This window comes from Anabrus simplex, chromosome 14, assembly GCF_040414725.1.
Source record: "Anabrus simplex isolate iqAnaSimp1 chromosome 14, ASM4041472v1, whole genome shotgun sequence".
Lineage (NCBI taxonomy): Eukaryota > Metazoa > Arthropoda > Insecta > Orthoptera > Tettigoniidae > Anabrus > Anabrus simplex.
The window spans coordinates 5,967,482-5,988,331 of record NC_090278.1 but is presented as its reverse complement, the minus strand read 5'-3'; the positions used below and the strand labels follow the sequence as shown (position 1 = coordinate 5,988,331).

The 20,850-nt window shown below is 40.4% G+C and overlaps 1 protein-coding gene across 2 annotated transcripts in view; it reads left to right on the top strand.

The window, feature by feature from the left end:
* Positions 1 to 20,850, top strand: part of Gclc (glutamate--cysteine ligase) — a 114,853-nt gene that overhangs the window by 33,946 nt on the left and 60,057 nt on the right. For both annotated transcript variants that reach the window (XM_067158200.2, XM_067158201.2), the window contains exon 3: positions 13,626 to 13,811. In XM_067158200.2, the coding sequence (XP_067014301.2) occupies positions 13,626 to 13,811 (186 nt within the window). The remainder of the gene's footprint in view (positions 1 to 13,625; positions 13,812 to 20,850) is intronic.

Here is a 20,850-nt window from a genome sequence, read left to right as displayed (position 1 = left end):
AAAATGTCAAAGATCTACGTTTGTTTTCCGACGGTTGCGTTGGGCAAAATAAGAATCACTGATTAGAATGTGTGCATCTTTCGTGGACACTAAACGTTTTGATAAAGTGGACCAGTTTTTTCCGATTCGTGGACATTCGTATAATGTATGTGATAGGAAATTTTCCATGGTGAAACGTATAACCAGAAGAGCCGATAGAGTGTATACGGTGAAATGATTGCCAATGCTTCCAAACACCGTAAGTTCACCCTAAAGCTAATAGAAACTGAAGATATCTTCAACTTCTCTAAGTGGTGGCCAACATAGTACAGGAAAAGGGGATTGTCGAACGAATCACAAGGTAGACATGTTCCAGAAAGTCAGGTTTCAACCATGTTCCTCTATGCATTTTGAACATAGTTGCAGTCAGGTGTTGTGGCTTCTGAATACAGACGAGGATTACAGAAGCATACATTCGATCTTTTATTTCCGAAAGTGTCTGTTGTTTTTAATTTTGAGAAGGCTTAAACTGGCCCAGTAGCTATTAACAGAAACAAAATACAAGACATTTAACGTTTACTTGATTATATTACACATGAATATAGGTATTTCTACGATGATTTGATGAAATGGCCTGTACGTAACACTGCTGCTGATGATGATCGTGATGATAATGATGATGAACAATGAAGCCATTTTGTATGTACTTTGATTAGAGTTACAACCAATACTGTGACAAAGGAGCAACTTAAAACTCTACTAAAAATATAATTTGACCATGCGTATGAATTACTTCCTCAGGGAAAAGACCTTATTCCAAAATTTGTGACTTATTTTTTTCAAAGAGATTATAAAACTTAGCAACTGCCGTAATGGCAAGATATCCATTTCATTATGTTCTTTCAACATTGGAAAGCCCATTCTGTTACATTCCATACACTCGCCCACAGATTGTTTTTCTTTGCTCCTGAAAACTTAAGATTTTGGAGTAAGGCCCTTTCAAAAATGACTTATCAATTGCTATTTTTGGACGTATCTATAGAATGGATAAAAACGGATATTGAAGTACCTTTGGGAGAAAAAATTAACAAGGTGGGTGGAAGAGTTCAAGAAAAAAATAGAAAATAAGAGAAGAGGAAACTATAGACATGATGATTTTTAAAAAGAAGTTTTAATAATTGAAGGATTCCAAGGAAGAATTAAAAAGGAAATCCGGTCCAAAGTGGTCTGAGGAGAAAAGAATAAAGCATAGTGCAGTGATGAAGAAATAATGGAAAGAACGGAAGAGGCAACAACAAGGAAGCATTGGCGATTCGTGCATGAAGGGCTTTTGGGCGCCGCACCGTCTTTTCAAAAACACTTACTGTAACATAATTTCACTCTGTAACTGAGTACCTACATAAAGAGATGGACAAATGTAGCGTAGTCGAACTCATGATGGTGTGCAATGTTATCTTTATTATTTTGGCTGTAAACATTTCGCTTTATTACTTTCAAAGATATGGCAAAAACTGTCAGACCGTGGCAGCCGTTCAGCGAGCACGATGTTTTCTCTTTAGCCTTGAGGCGGTCGGGCTCTGGCAAGAGAGCCATTAGTAGATTCCTAGAGTGTATCAAGTGTGCGGGATGCGGGAACGGCCTGGAAGGAATGTATGGGCTTGTCAGGGGAAGGAAGAGTGCAGGCAGGTGTATGGTGTGTCCGGCAGAGCCCGCAACAACATCGCCAACCACTTTACGATGTACTTGGATTTTTCCCGCCACACGTCTTGCTTGAACTTTTGTTAGAGATTAATTCCAAAACATTTTACAAAACAATGAATTCCGTTATACTGACTATAACAATTCATTTCTATAAAGAAGCTAAAACAAAGATTCAAAATGTAACCATAAGTTGACGGCTCTATTTGTATAGGTTGGTCAAATTGTTAAATACGTCTTCATGCTTTGAGATTTGTGCAAGACGAGAGAAATTCGTGCGTGGACTGTTTATTTGTTGTCGTTTGCGATCAGTGAAACAGTGCGGTGCGATAGCTGTTAGCACGCTAATGCGTGTGTATAAATGCCATTGCAGTGTACTTAATTATTTAGTGTTGTTTGAAACAAGCAGATTTCTATTCAGCCAATGTCATATTATTATTATTATTATTATTATTATTATTATTATTATTATTATTATTATTATTATTATTATTATTATTATTATTCATCTGAAAATATAGTGGTGCTGATCAGTGAATGGTGGACCGATTGGGAAGGGGGAAGAGATGGCGGCACAGCCCTGCCAGAGTAAAATGTCACGAACCGCCACGGCAAGGAAGGATGAATTGAATTTGACATGTGGTCCCTAGCAGGCGTCATAGTAAATAATAATAGGGGAGAGGTGATACTCCCACGTGGTGCGTCCCAGGTGGCGGATAGGGGGGTCCTAACCGGCTTGCCGGCGGACTTGAGGGAAATAAAATACCTCTCGTGGACCAACCACAACCCCCTGTGGGTGGGGGACGTAGACGAAGAATACACCTAGGGTATCCCCTGCCTGTCGTAAGAGGCGCTTAAAGGGGCGACCAAGGGATGATTGTCTTAGAACCGTGAAACTACTTGTGATTAGTACCACCACGCGGGGAACACCACGGGTCGCTTTTACTTGCGCGTAGTACCACTATATTAGGTACCAAATAGGTTTGTGATTAGTAGCACACAGGAGCACCGTGCGGTCGGCTTTCGCAGTACCTGTGATTAGTCCCACGATATGAGCAAGAGCATGGGATGATAGCTACCATGGTTCTGCCCTGCCTATGATTAGTACCCACTATATGAGGAACACCACGGGATAGTACGAGTCCCTGTGGTTAGTACTCTTACGTGATGCACGCCATAGGTTTGCGTTGCCTGTAAATGGCGCCGCAATGTGAGAAAAACCATAGGTCTGTATTATATGTCGAATTTCATAACCTGTGAGTAGTACCATAATGTGTGGAATACCGCGAGTCTCTGGTACTTTTGATTAGTACCGCAACATGACAAATACCATGGTTCTTTTTTCCTGGGATAAGTACCGTTATGAGGGGCCGATAACTTGGATTTTGGACCCCCTTTAGACTGCAAGCATTATCGATTCAGTGTAATGCTATAGCAGCAGTCCCTTGGTCAGTAATACTATAGTCCTGTGAATGTAAAGCATTGCGGATCGCATCCACTGATTGTTTTAAATTCATGTCCATTCATTCTTCGTCCTCACGTTTTGAATTCTGGCCAGTGGAGGATTTTGGACTTTTAATTTGTCATTCCATTTCGTCTCATTTCGTACCATTAGGGGCTGATGACCTCGATATTAGGCCCCTTTAAACAACAAGCATCATCATCAATAATAATAATAATAATAATAATAATAATAATAATAATAATGAACCAACATTTGAAGAATATCCTTCCGGTAATTGTAGAGAGAGGCCTAAGGCATGTTTCCTGAAATGCATGTTCGCTAGTGGAAGAAATCCCTTGAAATTAGCAGAAAATTCTAAAGAACAAGTGACCTGTCTTAGGTATTTGAGGGAATTCATCAGGTGTTATTAAGCAATAGATGAAGAAATGAATGAGAGTATTGCAGCAATTTGAAGATTATCTCTCCTCAATCCTGACATTCTGTTGGTTGTGTGGTGGTACATGATTTGTTTATGTAGATTAGATCATCCATTGTTCTTCCACATGTACTGATAATCCTAATCCATCTTGTTGCGACTCTTCCTCGTGGCCTGGTTGATCAGCTTTTCTACGTTTTCTGGTCCTCTTGTTACATGGCCAGAGCATTTAAGTTGACGGAGCTGAATATGGACTTGCAAGGGAAGGGCGCGTAACGGAAAATCGCCGATCTTGCGTAAATTTTGCACACACGTTAAATGAGCCAAGAATAACACAGTGGCCAAAATACTTCTTTCGGAAATTAACTCATGCGACCTACTGAATGCGTTAAATACAATGCGCATGTTTGAATTAGCGCACTCGGCTACGCAGGCCGCTGCTCCATACCCTACCCGTAATTCGCACTGTTCAACATCTGATTTGGCGCCACGCTGACATACGCTTGTATGGGACTAGTGGTTGTTTGTATAATGGTAACCAACATAGGCAAAGTTATTTTTGCTTTCGAAGAAAAATACGGAACATGTGATATTAAGCCCTTATCCTAGCTTCGTTAAATGTGGTGATGTAGAACCGCTTTGTGCTTTCAACGTTTCTATTACGAGCGTTTGTTGCGGAAGCTATGATAACTTGCTTTCGTGTGTAACGTCCCTTGTTATTCTGATTGACCTTTTTCACTGTAAGAACCCTATTCTATAGCCTTAATTGACCCACAATTAATGCAGGAATTAAGTTACTTCTCTTAACGCCGCTACATCATTTTCAGGACGTGCTACGCAATCACTAACGAAATAGAAAAGATCCGTGGCACGGTCCCTCGACGAGTGACCCTAGCACGCGCCGCAGTCCTGCTTACCTACGCGTTCCAATTCAAACGTGCGAACTTTAACGCTTTCTGCAGGTCGTATGAGTTAATTTTCGAAAGAAGTGTTTTGGCTGCTGTGTTATTCTTGGCTCATTTAACGTGTGTGCAAAATTTACGTAAAATCCGTGATTCCCCGCTTCGCGCCCTTCACTTGTTAGTCTCCTTTTAATTTAAAACTTCCTTTAGGACATAGTTATTTGTGCGGTGATCGGTCCATGGAATTCACAAAATCCTTTTACACCAAAACATTTCGGTTGGATCGATTTTATTTGTCCTATTCTTTCTCGTCGTCCATGACTGGCGCACATACATACATACAAGAGACTCCTGTTTTTTCATATTTTCTCCCACCGTCCCTGATCGCAGAGACCGGTCTCTTGATTTTGAGAGCAAATTAAGTATTCTTGCATTGCTTAAACAATTCCCCTCGTTTCCTCATTCTGTGAATAGCTAAAGAGAAATTGATGTTCGATGGGCATTAATGGGTGTTATCTCTAAGACGATGTGTGCCATTTTATCAGTGCTTAGTTATAAGTAGTAGTAGTAGTAGTAGTAGTAGTAAGTGCTGTTAATATTGTTATTATTTGAATATATTATATCATCTGAAATTGGAGAATTAATAACTCTGTTGATGATAAATACACAAATCAAATCAAAGCAATACGAAGTATGAAACTATTTTTAGCACATTTACCAGCACAAAACACTTTTAGATCAATGCCTTCTGAGAAAATTTTCAACCTTGCAATCTATTCAGTAAGTCAAGTGCTTGGAGCAGAAGAAATATGTCAGTGAAGGTGTCGAACAACGACCTGCGCTAACTTAGATACATGGTGTTCAAGAAATTGAAGGATGAGGAGTCCATGCGTTCTAAAGCTCAGATATGTTCAGTATTTTGAGCATGTACAAGTAAATAACGAAAACAGGGATGCATTAGAGTAGTATAATGTGTTAAGTATTATTGAATTGATTCAAGATAGGTATGAGTAGGGCCCGAATTCATACGTAATTACATATTCCATTCTTTACTTTTAGACACTGAGTGGCCAAACGTCACGGAAAGGGGTGTCCCATTAGAAAATATCAAATACAGTAGAGACAATACGCGACACTCAGCGAGATATCGAGGGACAGCTATTAGAGCTCTCTCTAGTGGATTGACCTGAGAACTACTGATTCTGTCATAAGAGCACGTGTATTTGTGTGTGAAGTTTTTGGTGTTATTTATGCGTTTTCAATGAGTTGACATAATTAAATAGTAGCGTGTGTCATTCCTTGATATCTCCTCTCAACATGAGGGGAAAGGTATGTACTGTGTTTGGCTGCAGTAACTATGAAGTGGAGAAGAATGCGCGGTCTTTCTTCAGTTTCCCTCGTGACAAGAAAATGTAAGTAATATTGTGTTTGCATATATATTCTTCCAGTGACAAAGAGAATTTTATAGAACTTTATAATCTTCTGACCTGCTCGACCCATTTTTTAACTGGCTTAAAATATTGTATAGTGCAGCAGTTAACCTTCAATACCGATGTGTTGTTGTAGGTGTGATCTGTGGGTTTGATTTAATTCAGGAAAATACATATGCATATCAGTGTGGCTTGTTGTGTTCCAAATTACCCCATTTGGAATGCCGTAATGCGTTGTCAAGCACTGAAGAAAATATGGGTGATTTAAGAAATGTACATATTTTGTTGAAACAACATGATGATGCAAATTTGCTTTACCCTAATGTAATGGCATTATGACAAGTATTGCTTATAGGGAAAGTTTGAATGTTTTTAAGGCTAAATTTATAGATTTTCTTTCTGTTATTAGGCTTAAAAGGAAAATTGCCCAGCTCTTAAATGTAAATTCATCGAATCATGTGTGTAAGGAATGTGCCGATATTTTTGTTGACAAGTGTTTTACTATGATGATACAATGCTTTTAAATGAGAAAGAAGAAAAATCTAGCCGTGAACGTTCAGGCAGGAATTCTAAAGCCAAAAAGGTAATGCATAAATGAAAGATCAAGCCCTTTCACAGCAGTCCATTTCACATCTTGATTATGTGTCTAATTTCAGTCCTTAAATGATAACCTGTTAAATAATTCTTCATTCATTTATCCAGAATTGCTTTAGCAACTTTGAAGTGAATATCTTAGTAACACTTTCTTCCTAGACGTAATTTATTTATCCATTTCCGTATATACATTTCCATTGATATTTGAATTTAGCGCGAATTTTCAGGTCAAGCCACTAGGAGCGCCACTTGCGTTTGTCTCCCATTTTAACATGGCTAAATCCAGAAGTGACGCGAATTGTCTCTACTGTATTTGAAAATATGCCGTTTATGACCCGTGAACGTTGCGGCTAGCTGCGGCGTAGCTGAGCAGTCTGTCACAGACACCAGTGTTGTGAAGATGGCAACACGTCGCGAGTTAACCGACTTTGAACGTGGGATGATTATCGACACACGGCGCATGGGTCATAGCATTGCGGACATTACAAGCGAATTCGGGTTTCCAAGGTCAACAATGTCGAGGGTGGATCTTCAATATCGCAGATAGAATGTTACCACCCGCGTAAGCCGCCGCACGGTAAGACCTCAGGCGTTTAACGAACGGACCTCACGTCGCCCCCGCAGGACCATACTGGGCGCTCGACAGGTTACTGTGAGTCAGATCTGCGCCCAGTTGAATGTTGGGAGTCAGAACCCATTTCTACCAAGACTGTAAGGAGGCAGCTGTACCGCATAGGCTTCACCAGCCGACGACCAACTCGTATCCCTGTACTGACACCTCGACACGGAGCTCAGCGACGTGCATGGGCTCGCGTACATCGGCAATGGACCATGGAACAGTGGCGGCGTGTTCCCGGTTCCAATTGTATCGAGCTGATAGGCACGTGAGAATGTGGCGTATGCCCCATGAAGCTATGGATCCAGCGTGTCAACAAGGTTGTGTCCAGGTGGGAGGTGGCTCAGTTCTGGTCTGGGCGGCGTTCTCATTGTCGCAATTATGCCCCATTGTCCGACTGCAGGGAGCGTTGTCAGGTGCACGTTATGTGGACATTCAGACCATCTGCATCCCTTTCTGTCCCTAGAGTACACTGATGGACATGCCATGTTTCAACAGGACAACGCATCATGTCACCGCTCTATAGTTTCACGCAGATGGTTGGAGGAGCACTCCTGTGAAGTTACGACCATGGATTGGCCCTCCAGATCCTCGATCGTAATCCAGTAGAGGATTTATGGGATGCTGTCGATGCTGGTGTACGCTCCACGAACCCGGCACCAACTACGCAAGACCAGTTGTGCAAGATGCGTGGTTCCAAATCCCTCCAGAACGATTCCAGCACCTTGTAGAATCGATGCCTCGCATTATTGCTGCCGTTTTGAGGGCTCGCGGACTAGCGACTCGTTATTAACATCACGTTCAGTGTCTTCCCATGATTTTAAGCCACTCAGTGTATGCAATACCCCCTGTGGGTGGGGGATGCAGACGAATACATCCACGGTATCCCCTGCCTGTTGTAATGGGCAACTAAAAGGGGCGGCCAAAGGGTGATGACATTAGAACCATGAGACTACTTGTGATTAGTATTATAACGTGCGGAACACCATTGGTCGACGTTACTTGCGATTAGTACCACCTTGCGAGGAAAACCGTGGGTCTACGTTACATAGGAACAGTACCATTATGTGAGGAACCCTTACGGGTCTGGGCGTTGCTTGTGATAAGTGTCATCGTGTGTATTCCACCTGTCGGTTCCACTGTGTTCAGAATGGGTCTGTGTTAGATGTGAGTAGAACCATTTTATGAGAAACACCATGAGTTTACGTTGCCTCTGATTAGTACCATTATGTCCGGTTCCATGGCTGAATGGTTAGCGTGCTGCCTTTGCTCACATGGATCCCGGGTTCGATTCCCGGCAGGGTCGGGAATTTTAACCATAATTGGCTAACTTCACTGGCACGGGGGCTGGGTGTATGTGTCTTCATCGTCATTTCATCTTCATCACGACACGAAGGTCGCCTACGGGCGTCAAATCAAAAGACGTGCATTTTGCGAGCCGAACTTGCCCTCGGACTCTCCCGGCACTAAAAGCCATACGCCATTTCAGTGCCAGTATGTGAGAAACACCACGGGTTTGTGAGGAAAACCATTTGTCTGCGTTGCTTGAGAGCGGTGCCATTTTGTGAATAACACCATGGGTTTGTGTTGAATATGAGTGTTACCATAATGTGTGGTACAACGTGGGTCTACATTGTCTATGTTTAGTACAAATATGGAGCGACACCATGAGTATACGTTGGCCTGTGATTGGATCAACTATGTGATGAACACCACGGGAATACCGGCGCCCGTGACTAGTCCCTCTATGTGGGGAAAATCATGGTGAGTAGTACCCTTCTGTGCGAAACACCACGGGTTTGTGTTACCTGTGAGTGGTGCCACTGTGTGTACATACCATGGGTCTACATTACCTATGATTAGTACCACTATAGGAGGAACACCATGGTGACCTGGATTTTGGTCTCCTTTGGACAATAAGCACCATCCCTGAAAATAAGGAATTGTGAATTGGATCCACTGACTGTTTTGGATTCATGGTCATTTTTTCATCATCATCCCTTTCAGATTCTAGTCAGTGGATAGATTTTGAAGTTTTAATTATCGTGTCATTCGTTGCACCTCGTGCCATTCGGGGCCGATGACTTAGCTGTTAGGCCCTTTTAAACAACTTAATCATCATCATAATAATATGTAAAATATTATTTTGCATAATATGTGAAGCATGCAACATTTTTGTACTTATAAGCATTTAGTAACGTTTATTTTTTCATTATCAGGTCATAACGGCAACAGGAAATTTTTATTCCCTCATGCCATTCATTGACTGATTAACTAATATGATTTCTAGCCCAATTACTTGCTGGTTGATATTGTTTAAATAGCGCCACACCTTTTCCTTTGTGAGGTAATTTACAGTATCTCTTGAATTCACGGTCATAAGAAAAGGAATAGGCCTACACGAACATTTTAATGCCTTATACTACTACATATTTTATGAATATTTACAGTAATTACATGTTTATGAATAGTATATATTTGATTGCATATTTCTCTGATTTTTTTTTTTACATTTTTGTGTACACATTTTGCACTTGGGTATTACATAAAGCAGTGAGCTTGCACCCGGGAGATAGTGGGTTCGAACCCCACTGTCGGCAGCCCTGAAGATGGTTCTCCGTGGTTTCCCATTTTCACACCAGGCATATGTTGGGGCTGTACCCTAATCAAGACCACGGCTGCTTCCTTTCAGCTCCTAGGCCTTTCCTATCCCATCATCGCCATAAGACCTATCTGTGTCGGGGCGACGTAAAGCGACTAGCAAAAAAAATTACATAAAAAATCGGGCTCTAGTCGTGAGTGATGCGTCGTAACTACATTCTCCCGATTTTTTAACTTTTGAAAGTTGGCACGTCTGCTTTAGTATGAAAAGTACTGGATAGTGTACCGGTCTTATTTTCAAGTTTTTGGAAATCGCTTCGACTTGATGTTCTAGAATGTATCAGAGATCCAAGATAAAAATGTTTTCATTGACAATTTCAAATCAGTCTGTCTGCATTTCTGAGTGGTTGTTTTCCTGTCTGTCCACTATCTCGTTTTTTCCCCGAGGTGTTCGAATTCGTAGCTCTCCTTTCCTTGATTGAAAAGCATAAAGACTATGCCATATGCCTTAAATAGGAACGTAATTATTCAAAGATAACTAACCAGAATAAAGATTTGTCTTTTACGCATTAAGTACATTCTTGCCCAAAACTCCCAGTCGTTCTCCGATAACTGCGGATAAAAACAATCTCTCTTGTTCTAATCGTTAGGGCTCACCGATATGTGGATTACTACTTTGAACTTAATCTGTGCCCTGGTCATTGGTTTTTCTCAGATAAGATAATAATTCCTGTCGCTTACGTAATACTGTGCATGGATAATAAACGCCGTTGACATTTTGCTTGCTGGCGAAATGATTTGCAGAAATCATGTGCATCAATACTGTTCGTGAGACGAAAGGATATCTTGGAGAACTTTGGGAGGGGAGCGAGGTCAAATTGACCATCAGTCTCATAAATAATAATGAACGAGTTTGCTACGCAGTACACATTGTAGTGTTACGACTTTTATAGTATTTGGAAGATGCTAGAGTCGAACCTCACCATCCACTACTTGCTCAGTCGTAGTCCTTTCCTACCCACTGTGATGATGATGCTGTAATACAGGACGCGTAGCTATGATCTTGCGTTCAAGAGATGCTAGGTTCAAACCCCGGTTCAAGTACAATGCGGTCGTAGAAGTTAAATATTCACTTGAATTAGCTCTCGACACTAAGCTTATTCTTCATATACACACTAGAATTGGAGCAGTGAAATATTATTCCTCCTCATTATTTTATTTACTTCTACACAAGAAAATTAGTAAAATTGGGCGGCTGTTAACATCATTTGCACACTGCGGGACTAGTCGCATCCTCATACCGCCTGCGGTAGAACAAACGACGCTGAAATGTAGGGAGTATAATAGAGTCGGTTTCTCTCATCGGTTGGCCGGCAGGTGCGCCCAGCTTATCTGCCTCCCGTTGACTCATCACTCCCCGCTCCGCGGCATAGCAACAAGGACAGCACTTACTTTATCCGTGCACGTCATGAGATAACAATTAAAATTAAGACAATTAGTAAACTAATTAAGAATTGAGAAAATAAGCTCGTACCTTATGACAGGAGATGTTGGAAATGTTATCCTACATCCACACATTTCTGACAACGTCTTCGGAAACTCCGATTCACACGCATAAGTTAGTCTTTCGTAATGTTAACACTTTCGTAGCCTGCCATGTTGAGCTCTTCGAAACCCTGGCTTCTATTCCAAGTCGTCTTAGGGTTTTTGTAGACGTATATTCTAATCTTTCGGCGATTTCATTTACTTTTTTCCTCCTTAAGTACTTTTTTTTTTTTTAACATTTCGCTTCTTATCGAGTAAAGAACAAGTCCTCTCAATTTGTTTACGAATTACCGCAGTCTCTCTATGCGGAGGGCGTACACATGGAAATTGTTACAAATCGCCTAACAACTTCCCTGCAAGACTGTTAATACCCCGAAGTAAGATTTCACGACTCGAGAACAGTTGGAGCGACAGGTCGACACTTAATACACGTTCTAAACACGGATCTGAACTGTGAAGTGCGGACATTCCCGTACTGTCGCTGCGCTGTGTAACGGGGAAGTGATGAGTCAACGGGAGGCAGATAATCTGGGCGCACCTGCCGGCCAACAGATGAGAGAAATTCACTGTATTGACTTCCTAGCGGAATACCGAAACATAGGAGCGCAGAAAAGCGGTGATAGCAAGCGTAGCGCCCGCAATAGCCAGCGAACATAATCATCTCAAAGAAGCGGCATTATTACGCCTATAGAAACTAAACGATGTTAATGCTAAACTCTCCAGCTACATACATGTTCAGGAAAAATAAATGAATAAATAAAGAAAAAGAAGCTAACAAATAGACTAGTAAATGAAACTGAACTCACCAGTATTTACAGAAAATGTTGAAAGTGATCCTTGAGCTGCGATGCAAGCTTCACATCTTGTGATGAGATTTCAAAACACACTTGCAGGTCACTGATGGAACACACATTGTTCCTAATTTCGATTTTTAATTCTTTTGCAGTTCGAGGATTATTGTTTTACGTTCATGATCACTCTTCATCTTCATCTTTTTGAATTCGTCAGTGGATGGATTTTGGAATTATTTTAAATTCATATTCATTCTCTCATTCTTCATCATGTTTTTGAATTTTGGTCAGTGGATAAATCTTGGCCCGGCCCTGCGGTGTAGGGGTAGCGTGCTTACCTCTTACCTGGAGGCTTCGGATTTGATTCTTAACCAGGACAGGGATTTTTGCCTGGATCTGAGGGCTGGTTCGAGGTCCACTCAGCCTACGTGATTAGAATTGAGGAGCTATCTGACGTTGAGATGGCGGCCCCAGTCTTTAGAGCCAAGAATAATGGCTGAGAGGATTCGTCGTGCTGTGCACACGACACCTGGTAATCTGCAGACCTTCGGGCTGAGCAGCAGTCGCTTGGTAGGCCGTGGCCTTGGGGATTGGTTTGGTTTGGATAAATCTTAGAATTTTAAGTGGCATTACATTTCGTTTCACGTCATACCATTAGGGGCCGATGTCCTATATGTTGGGCCCTTTATACAACAATGAGCATCATCATCATCATCATCATAATTGAGGATCAAAGATGGAAGAGGGCGAAAGTGGCAGAAACATCTTTTCGAGTAAACGCCAGCAATAGACTTCCTGAGCACAATGGCACTTTCACCCTTCTCTACCATAGGAGGCCAGGAATTAATTAGAAAACCGAGCTCGACAGCTGCAGTCGCTTAAGTGCAGCCATTATCCAGTATTCAGGAGATAGTAGGTTTGAACCCCACTGTCAGCAGCCCTGAAGATGGTTTTCCTTGGTTTCCCATTTTAACAGCAGGCTGCACCTTAATTAAGGCCACGGCCACTTCCTTCCCACTCCTAGCCCTTCCCTGTCCCATCATCGCTATAAGACCTATCTGTATTGGTGCGACGTAAAGCAACTAGCAAAAAATAAAATTAGAAAATGCACGAGTGATAGCACACTGATGATGCTTAGTGAAACATGTCCTAGTTCTAACATTTGATTAATGGTTTTATCCTAAATATAAGGATTGCTATCTATTGGAAGGGTGGTTTCTATTAATGTTGTAACTTCTAAACCCAGAAAACATTCAGATGACTGTATTTCCTCTCACTTCCATCACTAAAATCATCACTGCTTGGCTCCCTTTCGTCTTGCATTTAAACCTTCCTCAATAAATAATGCTCTATACTATGAGGAAAATCTCATAGTCCGTTCCTTGCTTTCAATCACCAGTCTGCATTTAGTGCTGTCGGCCAGGAAATTAGTCCTCATCAAACACAGGCAGACCTACCGGGGACTTCATTTTATAATATGCATAGATGCTTTCAGACTGGAAGATGAAAGACATTACAGTCTATTATGAAAAATTGTAAATGTACAATAGTGTACAGTAGCATTACATGTATGATTTTTTTTTTTTCAGTGGCGTAAAATCATTGTGGCGCCCTGAATATGGGGCATATATGATTGAGGGCACTCCTGGTAAACCTTACGGAGGCCTTTTGGCACACTTCAACATAGTGGAGGCCAACATGCGGTACAGACGGGAGGAAGCAGAGAAGCTGCTTAAAAGTGGGGAAGAACTCATGACCCTGACCAGCTTTCCAAGGTTGGTATCTAGCCTTTTTTTTTTTTTTTTTTTACTGGTGTTACAATACTTGCAATATATATAAAAGCGGATACAGATTAGCGAACTATTACTTGTAGCATATCTGTTTCTTTAACCACTTCCTTTGTATAGACTTCTCTTCATAGTTGTTGTGTAACCAACTGCGAGCGACTGGAGCCACAGTGCTTGTAGTGAACTCACCATTGAAGACTGAAGACATTATACCTTCTTCCATATCACCTAAGTTATTTGCCATCCATTACATACCTTAATTGATGATGATAAACGTTCATAAAGATTCTGGCAGCATGCATTATACAAAGTGCTAACCCAAACAAACAAGGGAAGGTGGTTTTGAATAACCAGAATTTTGGATAATAATTAAAATTACATTTTTAGAGGTTAAGAAACTTTTTTTTTTTGCATTGTAGGTGAAAGTAAATAAAAAATACATATATAGTGTTAACAAAGTATTTTAATAAACCCAAGCTACTGTACTTATTTGGAAAAAACAATGTTCCACAGTGCATATACAGCGAGTTTCTCTCATCGGTTGTCCAGCAGGCACTCCCAGCTTATCTGCCTGCCGTTGACTCATCACTTCCCATTGCACAGCACAGCGACAACATGGCAATGCCCGCACTTCGTAGTTCAGGTCCGTGCTTAGAACGTGTATTAAGTGTTGATCTGTCGCTCCAACTGTTCTCGAGTTGTGAAGTGTTACTTCGGGGTATAATTCTCATAATGCCTCCACATGTATACATGGTGGAGGAAAGGGTATGTGAAAACAGAGTCTTGCAGGGAAGTTGTTCGCTGATTTGTAACACAATTTCCAGGTGTATGCCCTCCACATAGAGAGACTGTGCATTTTTTGTTCACAGTTCAATTTTAGATGCAATCATTAATTTTCGATCAACGAGCTCGATAGCTGCAGTCGCTTAAGTGCGGCCAGTAACCAGTATTCGGGAGATAGTAGGTTTGAACCCCACTGTCGGCAGCCCTGAAAATGGTTTTCCGTGGTTTCCAATTTTCACACCAGGCAAATACTGGGGCTGTACCTTAATTAAGGCCACGGCCACTTCCTTCCCACTCCTTGCCCTTTCCTGTCCCATCGTCGCCACAAGACCTATCTGTGTCGGTGCAACGTAAAGCAAAAAAAAAATTCAGTCACCTTCCCCTAGACTTTCCATTTTAACTTTGAAGAGTGGAAACAAATCGTATTCAATCTTCAATGGGCATGCACCTTTTAATGAGGACAACAAGAAAAATCCAGATAAAGTCGAAGAATTCTGGTCTCCTGGAAAAAAGAGTTGTTGGAAACTTCGGAACATATGATTAAAATATTAATGGATGATTTTAATGCTCAAGTTGGCAAGGAAAGAAAATACAGGAAAATAGTTGGCAGTTATCCTGGGCATATAAGAACCAATAGAAATGGGGAAAGGCTTATTGAAGTGTGTGAAGTATTCAACCTCAAGTTAATGTCCACCCAATTCAAGTAAGAAAGGAAGAAATTAATGATATGGTGTTCACCAAATCCCATGTTAGGGGAATTCCAAATAGACCATGTAGCCACATCGAATCCAGCAGAAATTTTGAACGTTAAATTGTAAAAAGGTGCAAACATAGATTCTGACCGCTACCTTGTTAGAGTCAAGATAACGTTTATTCCAAAGTCCTTCAACAGACCTTCACCCAAAATCAAGAAATATTGAACTGATGAAGTCAAGATAAACCAAGAGATTGTCAAGAACTATCAACGAGAGCTTGCGGTCTTGGAATCTTCGAATGGGGGCGAAATGGCAAGGAGAATTCAAAAAGCAGCTGAAAAGACTATAATGATTGCCAAAAAGAAGAAACATCCATGGTGAAATGGCGATTGTGAAGTAGCCTTACGGGAAAGGTCTAAAGCGTGGAATATATGGTTTACTAATCACTGGAATTTTGAAGACTTCAAGGAACAATGGGAACACACAGCAAAAATTCTTCGGAATATGAAAAGAAAGTACAAGAAAGAACAGCTGCATAACATAGAAAAGATTTCTATAGAAGGTTTAAAAACAAAATCAAAAAATCTTCTCCTGTTAATCTGTGTTTCAAAAGTGAACAAGGGGAACTCATTATTGGTGACAAGAAGAATTGTGAGTATCTGGCTAACTGTTTGCAGAATCTTCTGAACTGAGAACCTCCTGAAGATGGATTGCTGTTTGGAGAGCCTCAATTCAAGTTGAAGGATTCATTACCACCAAATAAGGAAGAAATTAGGGACATCATTAAGCAACTAAAAAAACAACAAAGCTCCTGGGAAAGATTCTGTTACTGCAGAGTTATTCAAATTTGCAGGTGGAAATAATAGTGGAAAAACTAGAGGAATTTTTCGCTTTTATTTGGGAAAAAGAAGAAATACCAAGTGATTGGAAGAATGCACTCAATCATCCCTTACACAAAAAAAAGGGGACCAAACTAATGTCAACAACTACAGAGGTATCACCCTTCTTCCTATAGCATACAAAATTCTATGTAAAGCATTGCAGCAGAGGCTTGAAACACATGTAGATAAACAAATTGGTGAATACTAGGCTGGATTCAGGAAAGGGCGTTCATGTGCTGAGCAGATTTATATTCTAAAATCATGTAAAAAAATAAGATCAATGAGAAATCAGAAGAGGAGAATCATAACCTTTGTTGATTTCAAAAAGGCATATGATTCCATAGATCGTGGAGTGCTCATGAACGTTCTGCAGGAGTTTGGAGTGGATGAGAAATATCTGGCCATAATTCGACAATCTCTTACAAATACCTTTTCTCAAGTCAAATTTATGGGCAAACTCTCAAATCCATTTGAGATAAAAACTGGTTTGAGGCAAAGAGACAGGCTTTCTCCACTACTATTTAATTGCATTTTAGAAAAAGTTATTAGGGAATGGAGGTTGAGAATGACTGAAAATGGAATGAAGAATGGGGTAAAGATAGGTTGTGGAAAAAAGTGATGATGTTGGACTGCCTTGCCTTTGCAGACGACGTCGTTCTCATTAAAGACAACCGTCAAACAGCCAAGAAACAAGTTGAAGAACTACAAAATGTTGCAGTCAAAACAGGGTTAAGAATCTCCTTCGGAAAAACAGCATTCATGGATTCTATTTTTAAAAAAGCGACACGGACAGACTTGTTACACTGTGTGGGGATATACAGTGTGTGCAAAAATTTAAATACCTGGGAGAAATACTCACCCCTAATGGAGATGAAAAGGAGGGATTAAAGGAGAGGGTGAGAAGGATAGAGTTGGCATTCAGACTATGTCATGACACCTATAAGTCAAAGTCCCTCTCAATTCAGGCAAAGTTAAAACATTACTGCACAGTGGTTAGAACAGACTGCCTTTATGGAGCAGAAACCTTGACGAGGATGGCTGACCCAGTCCTTGAAAAAAGAGAAAGAAGATTCTTACGAAAAATCTTAGGCCCAAGAAAGTCGACGAGTGATCCAAACACATTCCTGTTAAGATCGAATTTGGTGCTCTACAAGACAGTAAAAAGAATCATGACTGTGATGAGGAAAAGGAGACTGAAGTTTTATGGGCATATCAAAAGAATGAACCCTGAGAGATGGGCCAACTGGATACTTCTTCTGCAGGAAAAATGGAAAAAACAACTGGGATGGCTGCATGACAGAAGGAAGATTGTGTAAACGTGGCCCACAGGTGGCCATATCGATAATTAATAATAATAATAAATAAATAGAGAGGAACTGGTTCGTTACTCGAGGAGAAGCGAAGTGTTAAAAACCATGTACTTAAGGAGAGAAAAGTAAATGAAATCGCAGAAAGATTAGAACATACACCTGCAAAATCCCTAAGATGACTTGGACAAGAAGTCAGGGTTTTGAAGAGCTCTGCAATGGGGCTACAATAGTGTTAAAGGAGGAGAACATTTCCAACATCTTCTGTCATAAGGTACAAGCTTATTTTCTTAATTCTTAATCACTAATTTTATTCTTTTTTTAAAAATATTAATTGTTACCTCACTAGATAAAGTGAGCGAAGTGCATTTCCTTGTTGCTATGCTGCAGAGCGGGGAGGGAAGAGTCAAATGGAGACAGATAAGCTGGGCGCACCTGCCGGCCAGCTGATGAGAGAAACTCACTGTACATTAACTGTACAGTATGGATGCCCATTTTTTTTGGAAAAGTCTTTTATTTTCTAACTGTTATATCACACCAATATTTCTTTAGCAGAACGTCAGAAGGCTTTGTTTTGTCTCATCTTTTGACAAACCATAATGCTATATGGAAAAGAAAAAAGAAAAAAAAACAACTGTTTGATCCAATCAGAAACGGTGAAAACACCAACACCAGAATTGGCTGCCACAGTACACAGAATCTTACCATTGTTAACTCCTTAGCTTGAAATGCATTTATTTCTGCTTCCCCCATTTGGAGGCTGCCAAGAAGACAAAGCTTACATGAAAAGTTTTAACTGTTGCTCATTTTTCTTTATCATGACCTATTTCCGCTTTGTTGACATGGTGCACAATAAAAACATGTGACATAGGAGGTGCAATCACCTCTGCGCGGACGGTTACTAGTACACTAATCAAAGAACCAAAACAGACTGAGCTAGTAACAGAGAAGGGAAGGAGGCAGTCAAGGTGAGAGTCCACACATTCCGTTACTCATCCCATTTGTCATAACATAACGTAACATAACGCAGCGTAACGTAATGTTGGAACTATTGACAGAGCAAAAATAAATTGAGTTGACAATGCAGAAGGGAAAGAGAGACATAACATAGCAAACTATGGAACTATTGAAAGAGCAAAATCGGAAATAGAGAAGGGAAGGAAGGAGTCAGTCAAGGTGAGAGTCCATGCATTGTGTTACTCATCTTCTTTGTGGTGACATAAGAAATTATTGTTCTTTAATTAGTCTTTACCAATATTTTTTTCTATTGTTTCGGTTAAACTTCATTTCAGTTGTGTTTCGGATAATGGAAATTCTACTGCAGTTTCCAAAATATAAAACCTGGCAAAAATATAATGTAATAACCGATTTGTAAAGAGGAAAGTTCACAGTGTCTACCCAAACATCTTTAAAGGTCAGACGATGCATTAGTGAGCAGCACACGCATCCACCTTTTTACCGTGAAATTCGAGCTCGGAGCATGCAGTAAAATTAGAACTTGGGATCACGAGTTGATGGGTTCTGTTACAAACTATCCACTTCATTGCTGTATCGATAATGTAATCTAATCAGTATATGAAAAAGGTTCCACCTAATCGATACCTTTCTTTTTATTTAGCCTTTGGCTATTTATAAAAACATTAATAATATCAGGACATGTTTCGATCGCTTTGCGATCATCATCAGCTGATGGTGTTAGTAAGGGACGTATAGGGTGGGGGGAGAGGTAGTGTGCGGAGGGGTACTAGGACGTTAAACTTAAAAAATAAATTAAAAATACTATCTATGAACTAGAATGTCTTTGGTTTCATCTTAAGTCCCGAAGGCTTAATAAAATCACTTGTTGTTTAAAAAATTTAATGATTTTTAGTGTTATGATCCTGAAGAAAAGTTTTTGGTTGAGTCTATTTCTTCTTTACTTGGCTTCTTGTTTCTTCCGCGTCACTTTTGTACTGTACTATGAAGCATGATTCTCTTGCTTATCCTGTTTGTTAAGTGGAAAGGGTGTGTCCACTGTTGGTTGAATTAAACAATTTTTGTGTTCAAGAATTCGTCAAGTCGTATAGCTTGTTGTATGACCTGTAACCGGCAAAAAGAAAATTGCGTCTATTAGTTAAGATCGCCTGGGGATGTGTTGCCTAAGGACAACATTCAAACAGAGAATGGCACGGCCATCTTTACGTCACAACAATGCAAGCTGTACTGATCTGATAACGCTGAAACCTACCACAGATGTAGACAGTGGTGCCATCTAGGAGCTGGTGAGCACACAACACCATAGAGCCACAATGAAGACAATTAGAGACTTGCCCTCGTACTATTTCCAGTTCCTTGTCTCCAATTTTGGTAGTTCCTTTTCCTTCCTTTACTTCTGCTACTCATCACCATTGTCTTGCTCTTCTCCACGTCAAACCTTAAGCCCCATTGTTCAATCCTTCTATTCAGTACATTCAGCTGTTGTACCACCTCCTCATCTTCTCCCGAGGTCACAGCATCATCCACAAACATCATATCCGAGCTCTCAATAAAGAGATGGTGTGGAATGATATTAGTAGATGAATGAGTTTGTGTGGTGTTTTTAAAAGTAGGAAAGATCACAATATTATAATAAAGTTGGAATTCAAGAAAAGACTAGGTAGAAAACAGATAAGGAATCTGCCTGGGCGACTGCCCTAAATGCAGAGTAGTGGTGATTGATGATTGAAACATTCATTCTTTCCCCTCTGTAATCTTTCCTTGCTGCCTTTACAATGCCATCCATCACCATTATGAACAGTAAAGATGACAGCACATCCATTGTTTTAGCCCATTGTCAATTCCAAACCATTCTGATCTTCCCACTGTTATTTTCACACAGCTGTCCAAAAAATCAGAAAAGGTGTTCGTAGAGAATTGGGTCCCAACCCCCAGCAGGATCAAAGAATGAAGTATTTAAGTTTCGGTCAGTGAGTAATATTATTATTCTGGCAAGAACAAAAGTACCTTAGTATTAATATTTACAATCTTAAAAAATTATTTTAGATATTTGGTTTCTTTCATACTAAAACATCCTACAACTATAAAGATAGAAACCAACCTGGTTTGATTTTATCATTGTTATCAGTTCCTTACCAATGCCCCTGTGTGTCAAGCTTTCCCAAACTTGTGTTCTGGGGGTGCTATCGTATGTCTTTTCTAAGTTTATAAAGAAGTCCTTCCCATATTCCCAGCTCTTTTCCGTGATCTGTCTCAGAATGAAAATGGATTCCACTGTTGACCTTAAACTTCTGAATCCAAATTGTTCCTCTTGTAAATGACTTTCTACCGTTCCTCTAATTCTTCTTTTCAGTATCCTTTCCATTATCTTGGCAACATGGGAGAT